The sequence below is a fragment of the Euprymna scolopes genome, chromosome 14, assembly GCF_053919585.1.
Source record: "Euprymna scolopes isolate OS-2025 chromosome 14, ASM5391958v1, whole genome shotgun sequence".
In the NCBI taxonomy this organism is placed as follows: domain Eukaryota; kingdom Metazoa; phylum Mollusca; class Cephalopoda; order Sepiida; family Sepiolidae; genus Euprymna; species Euprymna scolopes.
In genome coordinates, this window is record NC_136495.1 from 35,772,943 (window position 1) to 35,789,130 (window position 16,188).

Genomic DNA, 16,188 nt, shown 5'->3' on the forward strand with positions numbered 1-16,188 from the left:
TAGAAACAACTCAATTGATGATTCATTTTTTTTCTGTTAAACTTTGAAAATTTTTGAAGAAAAACCCGATGATGTTTTGTTTTTTTACTGCTAAGAAAACCGGTCAAATTTTGAAGAAAAAAAACATTGATGACTAATTTTAGTTTTTGTTAAACTTTTATAAATTTCAGCAAAACATTCTATTGGTGACTAATTTTTTTTTTTTTTTTTTTTTTGTTTGTTAAACGTTGTTAAATTTTAAAGAAAAAACTATTGCTAACTATTTTTTTTTTCTGTTAAACTTTAGTAAATTACAAAATAACATTGATAACTGAATTTTTAGATTTTATTAAACTTTGGTAAATTTTAAAAACATTCAATTGACAACTAATTGTTTTGGTTTCTGTTAAACTTTTATAAATTTTCAAGAAAAAATTATTGTTAACTAATTTTGTAGTTTCTATTAAATTTTGGTAAATTTAGAAAAACATCCCAATGGTGACTAATTTTGTGTTTTCTCTTAAACACGGATAAATTTTGTAAGAAAAAACATTGATTTTTGTTTGTTAAATTTCAGCAGCAAGACTGGTCATTGGAATGGTAATTCATACAAAAAACTGTCCAAGAGTTGTGAAAAGCTTCCGCCCTTGATTCGCAAAAACAGCAATGACGACCTCTTTCTGAGTCATTCAATGTCGAGCAAAACTCTCATACAAAATTCTTACCCTGTTGCAAAGAAAAGAAACAAAACCTTTCAAACTATCGGCAAGTTCATGAACATTTTTGCTTCATAGTTTTTATTTTTCAGGTCTTAATTAGGATATTATTAGCCCTATTTATTTGAAATTTGTTTGTTTTGCTTTTTTTACTATGCCAGTTTTTTTTCCTTAAATTTCACATATTTTTTACAGAAAGGAAATTAAATTTGTAATGAACGAATACAGGGTTATTTCTCTTTTATTTTATTTTATGAAAATATATGAAAATAAATCCAACTGGATAAATTATTTTCCGGGATGAATTACATTTTATTGCTCTTTCCTGGGCAACACTGCGACACATGCTAGCTAGTCCATATAATAATTTTGTAGACAGCGAGTATATAATAACAACAGCACATATTTTTTTTTTTTTTATATATTTTATTTATTTTTCTTTAAATTGCTCTTAGAATACACAGTATTAATCTTTTTTTTCAATGTCCCCTCAAGAGAAGAGAGGAGATCACCGAAATGCATCTGATTTATTCCCAGGCAAAAATCCAAGAGAAGGTTTCTAGCTATGACAAATCGATTTTTCTAAGGCAAAGGCTTACGTGATCTTCGGTAGTTAAAATGATTTATTTATTCATTTCGGATGAATCAGATGATTCTATTGTTGGCATTTGTAGCCCCAATATTTTTTTACTCATAATCCTGTCTAGAAAGACATTGGGTATTTACAGGGGGGTCACATGAAAGTTGCCAACATCCCTAAGTGAAAGTGTTTCAGTGGTATGAACTGGATTTGAACTCAGCACGCCAGTTTGTCAGTTTGTGTTGTTAACTACTTAGCCACCATTAAAATGGTTGAGATACGTTAAATGAAACAATTACCATTTCAGATTTTGCAACAACATCAGAGTATTCCTTTTCTCTGTTGGGTCAGTATTACCAGCAAAATAAAGGGAGAGAACAAAAACAAAAATGTCTTCTTCTTTTAACAACAAAAGTCTCAGAAAAAAATGATTTTAATTATTTTATAAAAAAAAAATTATCATTCAAACACGTTTTGTATATATTATTTAATTGGAATTCATTATTGAGATGAGTATTATTTATTAATTTTTTATTGCGGACTATTATCCTCATCTTTTTTAGTTGCTGTTTCACCACGTTTCGGCCAACTATTCCTCTGGCCTTCATCAGGTGGTAACCGCGATGGGATAGGAACTGCAGTTAGGAGATCCACAGTTCCTATTCTGTCGCTGTTACCACCTGACGAAATTCAGAGGAATAGTTGACCGAAACATCGTGAAGCAACAACTAAAAAGATGAGGATAATAGTCCGCAATAAATAAATTAATAAACACAGTAATGTTTGAATATATGGTTAAGTAGCAGTTTTAGTCATTTAGAACTGCTTTAAAGCTTCACCACTTACTCATTTTTCAAGCAAATTTCAAACAATTATTACAATTTATAGATCACTTTCTCAGCTATATTGTGGAAAAAAATTTCAATTTTCGTTCAGTAAAACAAAAGTTATGATGAATTTACTGATGTTCAAAATCGTAAAAAAACGTAAGGAGGTGAGAGACGTTTTTTCTGACTGGTTTCCATGGCAACCATGTCGCTTCAGCAACTAGTGTTGCTACTAATTCACCGCTTTCATGAAAAGAAAAGTAACAAGTGAAACAGAGAGAATGAAAGCAGACGAGTGCCGTACATTGCTTTACATATGTGTATGTTATGCTTATGGGGGCAAAAAATAAAACTGAATTTAAACAAAGAGCAAGTGAATTTACTGGAAGCCTGCAAAAGTCATGGATTACAATAGAAAAAAGCGAGCACGAAAAGTAATATGGTTAAGATTAAACATGGAAAAGTAAAGGACTAGTTGTTAAAACTGGAAAAGAAAAGAACAAGATATTCTAGTAAAAATATAATAAATTTATAACTTAAAATATTGCAGCATTAAGAATTGATTATATTATGTTAAATTGAATAAAAGAAATGCTGCAATATTTTAAGTTATAAATTTATTATATTTTTTACTAGAATATCTTGTCCTTTTCTTTTCCAGATTTAACAACTAGTCCTTTACTTTTTCATGTTTAATCTTAACCATATTACTTTTCATGCTCGCATTTTTCTATTGTAATATAACATTATTCAGTTTTCCTAAATTTTCAAATTTTACCATGGATTTATTGTAGTAGGGTGTTCAATATTCTTCTTTTCTTAAAATAGTTTTCCCATGCTTGACATAAGTTTTCAATTTTTTTTTCTCCAGATATCATGAAAACCAAGGAGGAAAATTTGAAGCCAGATGAAACGAAAGATACTGGGATACACACGGGATTAAATAATCCAGAAACGGCCAATAATGCTGGACATCTTCCTGTGTCCACACAGACAGCATCTTCAAAGACTAGACTTTTCCGTAGAAGATCTTTAGAGGTGGCTCGGGAATCCTTTGTACAAAAAGTAAGAATCAATAAAAATTATTATTATTTATCTGAAAGTACATCTTTTAAACTCCTTGGCTTAACGTTCACAAGAAACATGAGTTGGAACAATTACATTGAGAGTATTGCCAGGACTGTTGCGAAGAAGGTAGGTTCTCTCTACCGTGCTAGAAAGCTATTAACGCCCGAAAGTATCCTGTACCTCCATAAGGCCACAATTCGCCCATGTATGGAGTATTGGTGTCATATTTAGGCTGATGCCTCTGCTACTAGTCTCTCACTCTTAGACAAGGTTCAAAAGAGAGTCGCCAACCTGATAGGTCCTGAACTGTCCTCTAAGCTTCAGCCTCTGTCCCATCGACGAAATGTTGCATCCCTCTACCTGTTCTACAAGTACTATAACGGTGAATGCTCTGACGAACTGCAAGCACTTGTACCCCCTCGACGTAAATACCCCCGACAGACTCGACAACCAGCTAAATCCCACCCTTTCACAGTAGAGATCTCTAGATGTAAGAGAGCCTTCTACTCCAGTAGTTTCTTCCCCAGAACCGCTAGACTTTGGAATTCCCTTCTGGGACCCTGCTTCCCCAACTGTACTGACATGTAGAAGTTCAAGTGTAACGTGAACCGACATCTTGCTACTCAACTCCCTACATACTACCTCTGTAGCTGATGTCCCTGATAGTAGCCCCCTACATCAAAATGGCGATGTGCCTTGTTTGGGGTGAAAATGTAATTAAAAAAAAATTACTCTTAGTCTGCTTACCTGTCTGTCTGTTTCATTTTCTTTTCTCAGAAATTAGTAGGTCGATTTGACTGAAATTTTGTGTAAACCTTTGTTATAATAAGGTGGAGCAAATTAAGTATTATGATATCCTTTCGATGCACAGTTAGGAATTAATAGGGATTAGTATTTAATAAAAAAAATGAGCACTAATCTAATCATATTCAGCCATCAATTTGGCATAAAGTACCTATTCTAAGTCAACAAGCTATAACTGCTGCTCGTTATTGATGGGCTAAAAAGTTTAGTTATTATTATTATTATTATTATTATTATTATTATTATTATTATTATTTGCATTGTTCTTATCTTATATATAAAGTAAAACTTATTAAAAGGTGTGACTCTATTAAAACATTCAGTAATGGAGGGATTTTTGTTCTATCATTAACATCTGGCATGTATCAGATAATGTTCTTACATCAACAAAAATTGTATTACAAATAGATTTTATTGAAATAATATTTAATCCGGGTCTACATTCCATCTTTTTTTTTTTGTATTTATATAAATAAGGAGTAGGAGGAGTTATTCCCTTACAGGAAAAAGTACTCTCACTGTTACTCTTAAACAAGACATAACTTTTTAAAAATGAACATCATTAGTTAATATAACTCACTTGGAGTTCTCACAGCAGCTGTTATCAATGATTTCTTATTGAGAACGACCAGTGGCTTCCCTAGAATCTGAGTTACACCATGGCGTAGTTCCTGCCTAGGTAGGGCCATTTTGGACGACAATAACATCTTAGGTATTGCTAAGGACCATATCAATAATCAATATAAAACATTTATAAAAGTTACATCTTAATGAATGATATGTACAGACATGCATGCCTAATAAGAATGAAAATAAATTAGACATTGTAAAGTAGTTGGTAAAAATAATTATAAATGAAAAATTGAGAAAACAAATTTTTGTAACAAAAAATTTTATATTAAAATTTTATAAGAATATAAAAGTTATTTTTAGTAATTAAATGTTCGTTTATGCAAATTCGTGTTTAGTAAAGAAAGTTGAGTAAATTATTCACAAGTGTCAATAATATATATATGTGAGTAATATATGTATGTGAGTATTTGGCAGTGTGGTACTATATGTACATTGGTTTACCTTGTTCTTGTTAGTGCCTATAAAGATATGAGTGGCAATTTGGGTTTGTTTGTTTTTTTGCCTGACTCTCACTATTGTGTAGGAATGTATGTGTCATATGAAGAAAGCATGTGTGTGAGTCATTGAATATTCTTTTTGTCTTATATCCCCGGCCAAAGGCACAGGTGAAGGGGAAGGGGCTGAACATACGTTCTACAGAATTTCTCATTTGGTTACTGTTTTTATAGGAGTTTCTAAGTTCGAACTGGTTTATTATTTTCACAAGTATGTGTTACTTTTTTAGGTTTAAAACGATTTTCATTAGTTGAAAAGATTTTGACAAACTTATAATGCAAATATTTTATTAAAAAAAAGAATCATTCAAATTTTTTTGCTTTTTTTTAAAACTTGAAATGTTTCTTATTAATTTCGGATAGTAAAATATACATCATCAGAGTAAAAGGAAAGAGTTTTTTTTTTTGTTTTTTTTTTACTTAAATAAAATGTCCATGGCCTCATCTTGTTGGATTGAGTGGTCATTTATGCTAACTTGTAAAGAAAATTTACTAAATTATTCACAAGTCAAAAAGTTCATAGTGTCAATATTTACATATGTGAGTATTTGATAGTGTGGCACTGTGTATGTGTATTAGTTTACCTCAATCTTGTTAGTGCGTGTAAAGATATGAATAGCAATCCGGTTCTCCTCTCCTGTATAGTGAGAGAAGTGTTGAGCGTACTTTCTTGTGTCTCTCGGTTCAGCCAGCTAGAAAAATCTTTCTCTTTGTTTGTTTCTTCATTTTATAAAAGTTTCTATGTTCACGTCGGTTTATCTTTTTGACATAAACTTGTTACTTTTTGGATTTGAAACGATTTTCATTGGTTGAAAATACTTGGAGTTAACACGTTCCTGTGGAAACATATTTGCTTTTGGAAGTGACAAAGACAGCAAATCCAAATGAAGTGGAGAAAGAAAAAAGGGTAGCAATTAGAGCCATTGGCTTTTTCAATATTCCAATAATCCGTTTAATTCCGTTTTTATTGTAACTCATCAAGAATTCTAACACTATCTGTTACCATACATATATATAATAAAAAATATTATTATTATTATTATTATTATTATTATTATTATTATTATTATTATAATAATAATAATAATAATAATAATAATAATAATAATAATAATAATAAAAAAAAAAATTATTATGAATTAAAAAATACTATAATAATGATAATAAAATAACAAAAATAATTTAAAAAAATAAAAATGAAATAATAAAAATGATAAATTAATAATAATAACAATAATAAACAATTTTTTCCACCGATGCTGGTAGTTTTTCCTGAAATCTGAATAATCACTTGAGATGCCCCTACCGGGGAATGCTGAGGAGGCATTTTTACCATTTTTACACTCAGAAAGTTGATTGTGCTCACTTTCCTGTCTTGTACCATTCTTTGCTGCAGTTGAATTTCCATGATATCAACCAAGGTTGTTGCTGCTGAAATTTCTGTCCATGTTTTGTACTGATAATAATAATAATAATAATAATAATAATAATAATAATAATAATAATAATAATAAAAATAATAAGTTTTGTATTGATAATAATAATAATATGCTAATAATATTATAATAATATAATAATAATAATATGTTAATATACTACTAATAAAAAATAATAATATAATATTAATAATATAACATTAAAACTAATACAATAATAATGATAATAATAATAATAATTATAGTAATAATAACAGTAGTAGTAGGAGCACTAGGAACAATCCCGAAAACCTTTGAAAAATGGGAGAAATTGGAATCAAAGGAATGACTGGAAAAATACACAGAAATACAATAATCATAAAAACAGCTGAAATATTAAGAAACCGCTTTGAATGCCGAAACTAACATACGGGTGCAACAAGTGTCGGCCAGACAAACTGCTGCAAAGGCAAAACATGAAACACTACATAGGACCAAGAACACTGAAACTGCATATCTATAAGTTCTCTAACCCAAACCTACCCCCATTGCCACATCACTGCCCCCCCCCCCGCCAAAAAAAAAAGAGTGAGACCAAATAACCAAGTAGAGTCAAGGAGGAAGGAAAGACCAATGAACTCAGCCCAATAAGTGCGAAGAAAACTGGGACCTTGGGGAGGCTTATTGTCACTCAAATCCCAGCAAAGACCAGTAGCTGCTGCCAACGAGAAACCAATGGCAAGCAGCTGTTGCAATAATGCAAATTTATTTGCAAATGTTATCGAAAGAGATGGAGAGCACTGGAAACCTGGGGAGACTTGTTGTCACTCAGCTTCCGGGGAACACCACAGGCTGTTTTCAGGGAAAGATCTCTGAAGACCTGTGTGAAAGCTCCGTCTTCCTCTTCCTCTTCTTGTTGTTGTTGATGATGATGATGATGATGATGATGATGATGATGATGATGATGATGATGATGATGATGTAAAAAGTCAAAAAGACATCTTTATTTAATATTTTTCCAAATAAATATATACAAATGTTAGTGGGAGAGGAGACTTACTTATAAGGTACTCTCTGCGTCCAATTCCCTAACCTAATTGTAAAGAAAAAATGCGACAAAGACAACAATAACATAAAAAATAGTAATGAATGTACTGCAGTCAACATGCAAAAATTGTGCACTTCTCGTCAAATACAATAATGCACACTACATAGACATGTGCGTACACACACACACACACACACACACACACACACACACACACACACACACATTCTCAAAACCTCTGGCCTTGATCGAGGGGAGACTAAAACTTGCTGCTATGGTTTCAAATGATCTGAAATAACAACAAGAAGAGACTTGATTCCAAATATTTCTCATAAGTTACATCTCCCCTCTTTTGGAAGTAGGGTACGATTATGAATATCTCCAGTAGAAAATAAACCTTATACACTGTGAAATTTACTTTATGTATGAAAACCAAAGAGAGGATGAAACCATAGCAGCAAGTTTTAGTCTCCACTCCATAAAGGCCAGAGGTTTTGGACAAGTATCAGATATATTGTAATTCATATGAAAAACTAGGAAAACAAATGACTATGATTGAAACATTTTATGGCTGTAAAAAGTGCCAAAAATAAGTTCTGGTTGATGGATGATTCCCTTAATTTGCGACCTTAAGGGCAAATGTCACATAGCCCACTACACAATTCAGGTCAGCCTTCATTTGTTAAATTCTGATCAATAGTCACTGAGATTTGAAACTTATAATATTGCCAAAAAAGGTGGTATGCATATATATATATATATATATATATATATATATATATATATATATATATTCGTAGCTAAATTGAATATTGAAATACTCATATCTTTGGTTTTATGGGACGAAACTACATGAAAATTTGCAGGCTTTTTGAAGATTATTATACTATTCTATGGTTAAAATTTTATGACTATTGGTAAAAAGAACCTATATTTTCAAAGCAATAAAATATGTCCAAATTTGCCTGCATTTGTATATATAGCGTCCTGGCAAAGCTAGCTTCAGTTTTCTTGCTTTGAGGTGAATTTTGCTTAGTGTATTTTTGCTAGTTGTTTCTCTTGTGGCCTTATATATATATATATATATATATATATATATATATATATATATATATATATATATATATATATATATATTCACTCATATCCAAGTTGAAAAATAAAACTTGTATCAGAAACAAATATAATTGTGATTCAGGATAATCTAATTCATAAAACTCACTGTGTCTGTGTGAGTGTGTGTGTGTGTGTGTGTGTGTGTCTGTCTCCATTTTTTTAAACTGCATCTCCTCCGAGAGGCAAGGTTGCAGAGCGGCGTGAAGTGGTCAAATAATTGCATTTTTGTAGACAGTCGCTTTATGCGTTTTTAACCAGCAAAAATAGCTGCTAAGGAGTCAAAATTGAAAAAAATTGAAATTGGCAGGCGTAAGTCGACTTAAAGTGTCCTTGTACGCATGTAAATATATATACATTTATATGTTAAAGTAGGTCGATTTTCAACTATTTCTTATCCATCTTACAATAGCTCAAAATGTAATGGCTAAGGTTGGAATACTAAATGTTTTGGTTTCGATTCTAGCTGATGACACCAAAGTCATATTTTCTTTTTTCTTTTTTTTTAATTTTTAAATTACTATTATATATTGGGTACAATATAATAATCAATAAATAATTGGCTCCATAATAACAAATACGAAATCTGTGCCCCCCTACTAATCAATAGATAAAAATCGAAAACAAAAAACTCACATATATAGAAGTCACAAGCCTAAACTAATAAGAAATTGACACTGACCAAAGAAATTCTTTAAAAGTTATTTACAAGAATATATTATTATTGCAATGTTTTGTTATTATTGTTGATATTATATTGTTATTCCTGTATTGATATCCTGCTATTCTTTCTCATCCAGCCTGGTATTTTTCACCTATCCATTGAGAAACCAGATACCAAATATACCACAGATCATCCGCAATCTTCGTTTAAGTCTCCAAAAGGTGAAGTCTTGACCCTTGAAAGCGGAAACATTGACCTGCCAAAGCCATGTCAATCGGAGTTAAGCACTCCACACAGTCTCAACAATAAGTGTGGTCACTTAAGATCATCTTCAAGCTTGGCATTCTCCTATAATTCCTCATCAGGTTCATCATCATCCTCATCATCCCAGTCATTATCATCTCCCCATGAATCATACCTGAGTCAGAGTTTAAACAGTGGACAATACCGAGAGAAACAGTTGAGAAAAAATACTCAAAATTTAAAAAACTGTTTATCACATGAAGACATTCCAAAGATCTCGTGTCTCCTGCAGACTCATCAAGAGCAACATAGAATCATACCAACCTATTCTTTGGGAACGTCACCGCCAAGTTTGGGTCCAAATATAAAAGGACCGATTGGCTCTACAAACCTAAAAACTAATGGTAGAGCCAGTTTAAAAAGTTTGAAATCACTGCCGACCTCATTTGAGATTTGTCAGAAAAAGACAAGCTTAAAATGCAGAGATTCTGATATTTCTCTTGACAAAGAAAAAACGCCAAAAGATTTTGTTTCTGAGAATGAGCCTGAGATCGTAGAAAACAGAAAAAACTCTGAGAGTGTGGAAAAAAATTCCACTACGAAAAAATGTCGGCCTGTGTTAAAGAATTTGAAATCATTGCCTAATTCTTCAAATGTTTTCCATGAAAAAATTAATTTAAAACACGAAGACATAAATATTTTTCCAGACAAAGAGACATCATTAAAAGTTTTGGTTTCTGCAGAAGAGCCTCGGTCTGTAGAAAGCAAAAAAATCCCCAAAAGTGAAACACAGGATCCTGTTAGAAAAAAAGATCTGTGCAACAAACCAGGGCTGATCAGTCCTGAATTTACTGATTTTTTTCCAAAAACTGTACAAAATCAAACCAATTGTTCAAATCCAACAGACTTGCCTGATTCTTCCAAAGTCAACAGAAATCAACAAAAAACACATCGTTCATCGACAGCAGCAGCTAAAATAGAAAACGCATCGTCGCAGAAGGAGATACAGCAAGTGACCCTGTTTCCCCTACAGAAGAAGAGGATGAATTATCAAGCAGCCATATCAAGCCTTCGTCCTAAAGATGTTGGCGTTTGCATCAGTTCGGCAACGATACACAAACGCAGAGAAAGGAATGCTATCAGCAAGCAGTTACAAAATAAGGGGTGCGTATTTGAAGCTAAAAACCCCGAAAGCATGAAACCTCTGCTTTCAGAATTACCCAAACATCACAAAGTGAAAATGGCACGGAATGGTGAAAATAAGCCCTTGTTGGACATCCTTGCTCAGCAGAGTCGAACAACTTCAGTTACAAAACTTAACTCATGCGTCAAAATTGAAGACATGTTTGAGAATCTGAGAGAGCGTAAAAATGAAGAAAATCAGACTATAAAAAAAACAATGGCAGCCGTAGAACAGCCTAGTAAAATTCTTAAAAATGTTTCCAGTCTGAAGCTAACTGGAAGCAAACCAAATGAGAAGCAGGCGCTAAAGAAAGGTAATACAGCTTCCAATCAGAAACGTTCGAACGAGAAAGACACCAAAGTTCCAAAAAATCCCCGGAAGCAACAAATAAAATCCAAGCGAAAAAAAACTCCACAATTGCCAACAAACACAACACCCGAGGAAGATTTACATTCCAAACTCGGCTCAAATCTAGCCCTCATCTCAGGTCCTGACTGGCACATTGTCACAGACTGTGTAGATATGTCAAACGTTGAGGTCGTCAATGGTTCTAACATTTATTCGGAATATGCTTTATATGTCAAAAGCCAACAGACCAACGGGAATGAAAATGGTATTAAAAAAAATGAAACTAGTCAAACAATTGACGATTTCTGCAATGATTTCATAAATGATTTTATGAATGATAAGGAAAAAGATAAAAATTTGTCACATTCCACTGGGAATATCCGAAATATTAGTTCTTCCGAGGAGAAATTAGCTCCACTAAATGAATATCCAGAAATTTTAAAAAAACATGATCTTTTAACAAATAATGATTTACAAAATGCAGTTCTTTCTTCATCTAATAGCGATGGCTCCAAACAGGTAAATGTTCTTGCGGAAGATCTTTCTGCCAAAGACGGTAATGAACACTGCAAAGACTTTAATAAAGATGTTTCCCAATCTGAAGATAACGTTTTAGAAAACCCCAAAATAAAATTTACAGATAGCGATTCCGAGTATGATACAGATTTTGAATGTCTGTCTGTGTGCGAGTCTGATTCTCTTGAAGATGAAGAAAGTCTGTGTGACAAGATGGTAGATCGTGATTGCTTGTCTAGATCTCCAGAAACGAAATCTCCAGAAGTCAACCAGGAAAACCTTGATTCTGTTGTTGAGGAACTTCTGAACTACTCTACGTCTCCAGTGTGCCTGGAAAAACGCTTATCAAACATTTCGCTTCCAGAGTCCGATAGCATTTTGCTGAGGTCATTAAAACATAAAAAAGACTCCCCATTTTATGCTCCAAACAAGAATGAGGATAATTCTGTTGCCAAGGGAGGGTTTCCAAATGATGTACAAGAAAATTTACAAGTCTCCGCGACAAAAAAGTCTTTGGATAAATGCGTGGACAGTAAAGTTGTGCACAGACTTAATAGTGTTGATGAATCTTTCTCGGATAAAGAAACTGAATCTTTATCTCAGGTAAAAGATTTTGTATTTTATTTTTGTTATTTATGTATTTTACGGCATGTCAAGTCTTTTCATGATTATTAAATGTAATCTGTGACCTTTCCAGGTGCATTTGTTGCATAGGGATGGGGTCTTTTTAAGAGATAGAATGGGGACATTCATATTGATGAAGGGAAGATACATTTATACACTTCTTAACACATATTAGTGAGAAGAGAGGGTGATCAGATTTTTTAACACAAGAGGAGACAGTCATTACTCATGATGGAGGGACACATTACCTAAGTATTACAGTTCTGTTTCACAGAGGGGGCAGTCATTGCTTAGATGTTGAGGCACATTAATTAGGATGGAGAGGGGGACACATTACTAAAGATGGGTTATACAAAGTTCATTAATAACGATGATTTCACATTACCCTCAATTTGGTAGAATGATGACATGAAGACGGTAGTTACAAAAATATGAGATGTTCTTTTATTCCATTTGACCGGTCGAAATGATGATGACATCCAGGAGTTCAAAGTTGTTTCTACACGTTTAATGTTCTAACCCTTCGCTTCTAAAGGGACCCTCCTCTGACCATGTCAGCTCTGTCTCCTATCATTGTCTCCAACTCTCCCTAACTCATCTTCGACTCTAGCTCCTATATTGAAAATTAATTTCTGCCATGACGTCATACGTGTGTCCAAAAACGTGATTGAGCCACGTGGACTGAACATGCGTGGTTCGCACATGTTTCCAAACTATTTCTGCAGACAAAGAATTCTCTCTCCTATTTTTTTCCTAACCTATTTTTCAACATATTTAAATTGCATTGTTATTTATTTTCTGGCTGACCTTATTTTAATTCAGTTTTTATAAAAAGAATTGAACAATTAAACATTCCTTTTCCAACAACATATCTAAACTATTTTATGTGAAACTGAACAATGCGAAATTCCACATTCCATTTCTGAGTCTATTTCTGAACCTTGCTTACAAGGTTCGAATCTCGGTCTATTCTAATCTCATTTTCACTTCTCTAATGTTTTTCTTGTAAGACATTTTCCAAACTTGGGAACCTTTTCTTGTAAGACATTTTCCAAACTTGGGAATCTTTACGACTATGACTGAGAACCAATAATTATTTTTAGAACACCATTTAAAAATTAAATAAGTATATATGTGTGTGTATGTATATATATTTATGTGTGTATATGTGTTCATATATATATATGTGTATAAAATAAAAAGTATATGTGCGTATATGTACATATTTGTTGAGGGCTGGTGGATATATTATACATATCCCCCAGTCGTTAGGAAATAGGAAAAAGGAATTGTTTTGAGGAAGGAACGAACAACGCGTTTATTGAATTAAACGAACTAAAGAAACAAATGAAAGAAAAGGGTACAGCACGTGCTTAGTTTGGCGTGCGTCTCTCGCTGTTAACTGGTGAGAAGGAAAGTCTATTGTTGTAGAGAGAGAGAGTGAGAAAGTCAATCCTGGCCATGGAGATAGAAAACGTGTAAAGTGTACGTACTGTCTGTTAGCTCGTACCCCATACATAGTAGTAGGGGACGTGACGTGCGCGGGTGCGTGTGCCCCGAAAGGAAGCGAATGGTCCATCGACCGCTCAGCTCGGGAGCTAAGTCGAAAAAAGGGAAACAGCTCAGGTCTCTTGCTTTTATAGTTGTTTCCGGTAGTCTTTTGCGCATGTGTGGATTTCCTTCAAAGGGGAAGTGACGTTGCCCATGTGTGCGTACGTGTGCACGTATGTGTGTGTACATGTGTGTACGTTAGCGTGTGTGTGTGTATGCACGTGAATGTGGGTGTATGTATGTGAACGTGAATATATCTACGTGTGTGTATGTGCGCGCGTATGTTTGTATGCGCGTATGTGTATGACAAGAAAAATGGCTTGAGATGTGAATGCGTGTTTTTGTGTGAGACTAGAAGGGCTCGTACATATGTATGTGTGTGTAGGGTGGAGCGATAAAGTTGTTGCCCCTAAAAAAAACAACACTACAGCTTTATTTTAAAACTTTTATTGAAAAAATTAAATTCAGGTAACTTGATTATGTAGTAGACCTGACATATATTCAATGTAGCCACCATCAGCCTCAATCACCGCCTCGATAAGGGTCCAGAACTGGGAGCATGCTTTTTCCACAAGTGCCGGAGGGAGCTTGGTGAATACTCAGCAGATGGTGGCGACAGGCTGGCTTTAGTGTTGTGGGAGGTTATGTTGGTGATGTTCTCGACATATAATCAAACAAAGTAGTCCAGCAGGTTCATGTCAGGAGAGGAGGGAGCCAATAAGAGAAGTGTACAAAGTCATAGCACTCTTTCTGAAGCTAAGTCATGGTCTCTTTGAACTTGTGGGCCGGCACCGAGCCCTGCTGCCACACCAAAATTTGCCAGTGGCCACCTGATTGCACCAGGAGATCACCACACTCTTCAGCAAATTCAGGTACACTTTGGTGTTGACTTTCAAGCCGACTTTGAAAATGTGAAGTGGCATGATGTGGCCCTCACTTGAAACCACACCAAAGATCATAACCATGGGTGGTCTGATGGATTGAGTGTTGAACCATTTGGATTTGCATTTTGAGGGTGCTGGCAATGGTCCTGTTGTCTTAACTTGGATCGGTAGAGAGCATGAGTTGTACAGCGGCACATCTCTGATCTCACTCGTTGAACATTGTGTCGCTTTCAGATATGATAGAAGGCTCCTATCGCTCTTTGGATTTGTACATAACTAGCAAACTAGTAGATGACCTGCAACAAAATAATAAAACCGTTTTTCATCGAACGGAAATGGAATCATCTTGTCTTTTTTAGGGCAACAATTTTATCATTTCACCCTGTATATATATGTGTGTGTGTGTGTGTGTGTGTGTGTGTGTGTGTGTGTGTGTGTGTGTGTGTGTGTGTGTGTGTGTGTGTGTGTGTGTGTGTGTATATGTCTATGTATATATATACATATGTATATATATTAAATTAAATTACATAGTTCCGGGTCACTCTTGGGCATGGTGTAGTAGCTGTTAGCCTTCCTCTTGATACTGCTTAGTTACTATGGTGAAAGCGACTTTTCTAGGAGAAGGAAATCTCTGATAGAAAACCTGCGATCGACATGACCAGCAGTCATCTCGCACCTGCTTGTCACTGGATGCTGGCCATCAAGATTTAGAGAGTGATGTATGTGTTGTACATCACTATAATCCGACGATGTACAGATGCTTACTCAACTCAACTCAACTCAACTCAACTCAACTCAACTCATACATTAAATTCAAAAAGATTTTCAAGTTTACAAATTGAATAATTCTGTAAACTTAAAGCAAATATGAATATTAGTGGTGAGACGATTAATCGGAATTGGAATCAGGAATCAGAAAAATCAGAACTTTTGGGGTATTGGAATCGGTATCGAAATTGGAAATTGTATTCAGTTATCTCTTTTTTTTATTTGATTTTGTTTGAAACAAAATCTTCTACAGCTGGTAATAATGATAAAACAATAAATATTCATGGATTTTAAACTACCAGTCAAACTAAAATCTATAGATCACCCCCACAAGTGTATTTTCACGTTTGAGCAAAATATCTGCAAACTGAACATGTTTTTTTATGGCAATTGGATAAAAATAACAACTTTATTGTAAATATTTAAAGATTTATGAAGAATCAGAATCGGTAATCGTATCGGAATTGGGAATTTAGTAAGGAATCGGTAACTGTATCGGAATCGGGAAAAATATTGGAATCGTCCCATCACTAATAGATATTAATATTAATATTTATATGACAATTGCAACCAGATAAAAAAGCTAAATATTCGAGATAGAGCACTGATGTAAGGAATTCAATATAAACTCTGTAAATTTAGAAATTACAACAATTTGTTATTCGACAAGGAATATAAAAACTTAAAAACTCATTATTCCATGGAGTTCTAAATAATGGCTCTTATCCTC

General features: G+C 33.7%; 1 protein-coding gene across 2 annotated transcripts in view; it reads left to right on the forward strand.

The window, feature by feature from the left end:
- Positions 1-16,188, forward strand: part of LOC145292945 (uncharacterized) — a 140,815-nt gene that overhangs the window by 73,706 nt on the left and 50,921 nt on the right. For both annotated transcript variants that reach the window (XM_080139120.1, XM_080139121.1), the window contains 3 exons: positions 557-744; positions 2,974-3,167; positions 9,478-12,234. In XM_080139120.1, the coding sequence (XP_079995246.1) occupies positions 557-744; positions 2,974-3,167; positions 9,478-12,234 (3,139 nt within the window). The remainder of the gene's footprint in view (positions 1-556; positions 745-2,973; positions 3,168-9,477; positions 12,235-16,188) is intronic.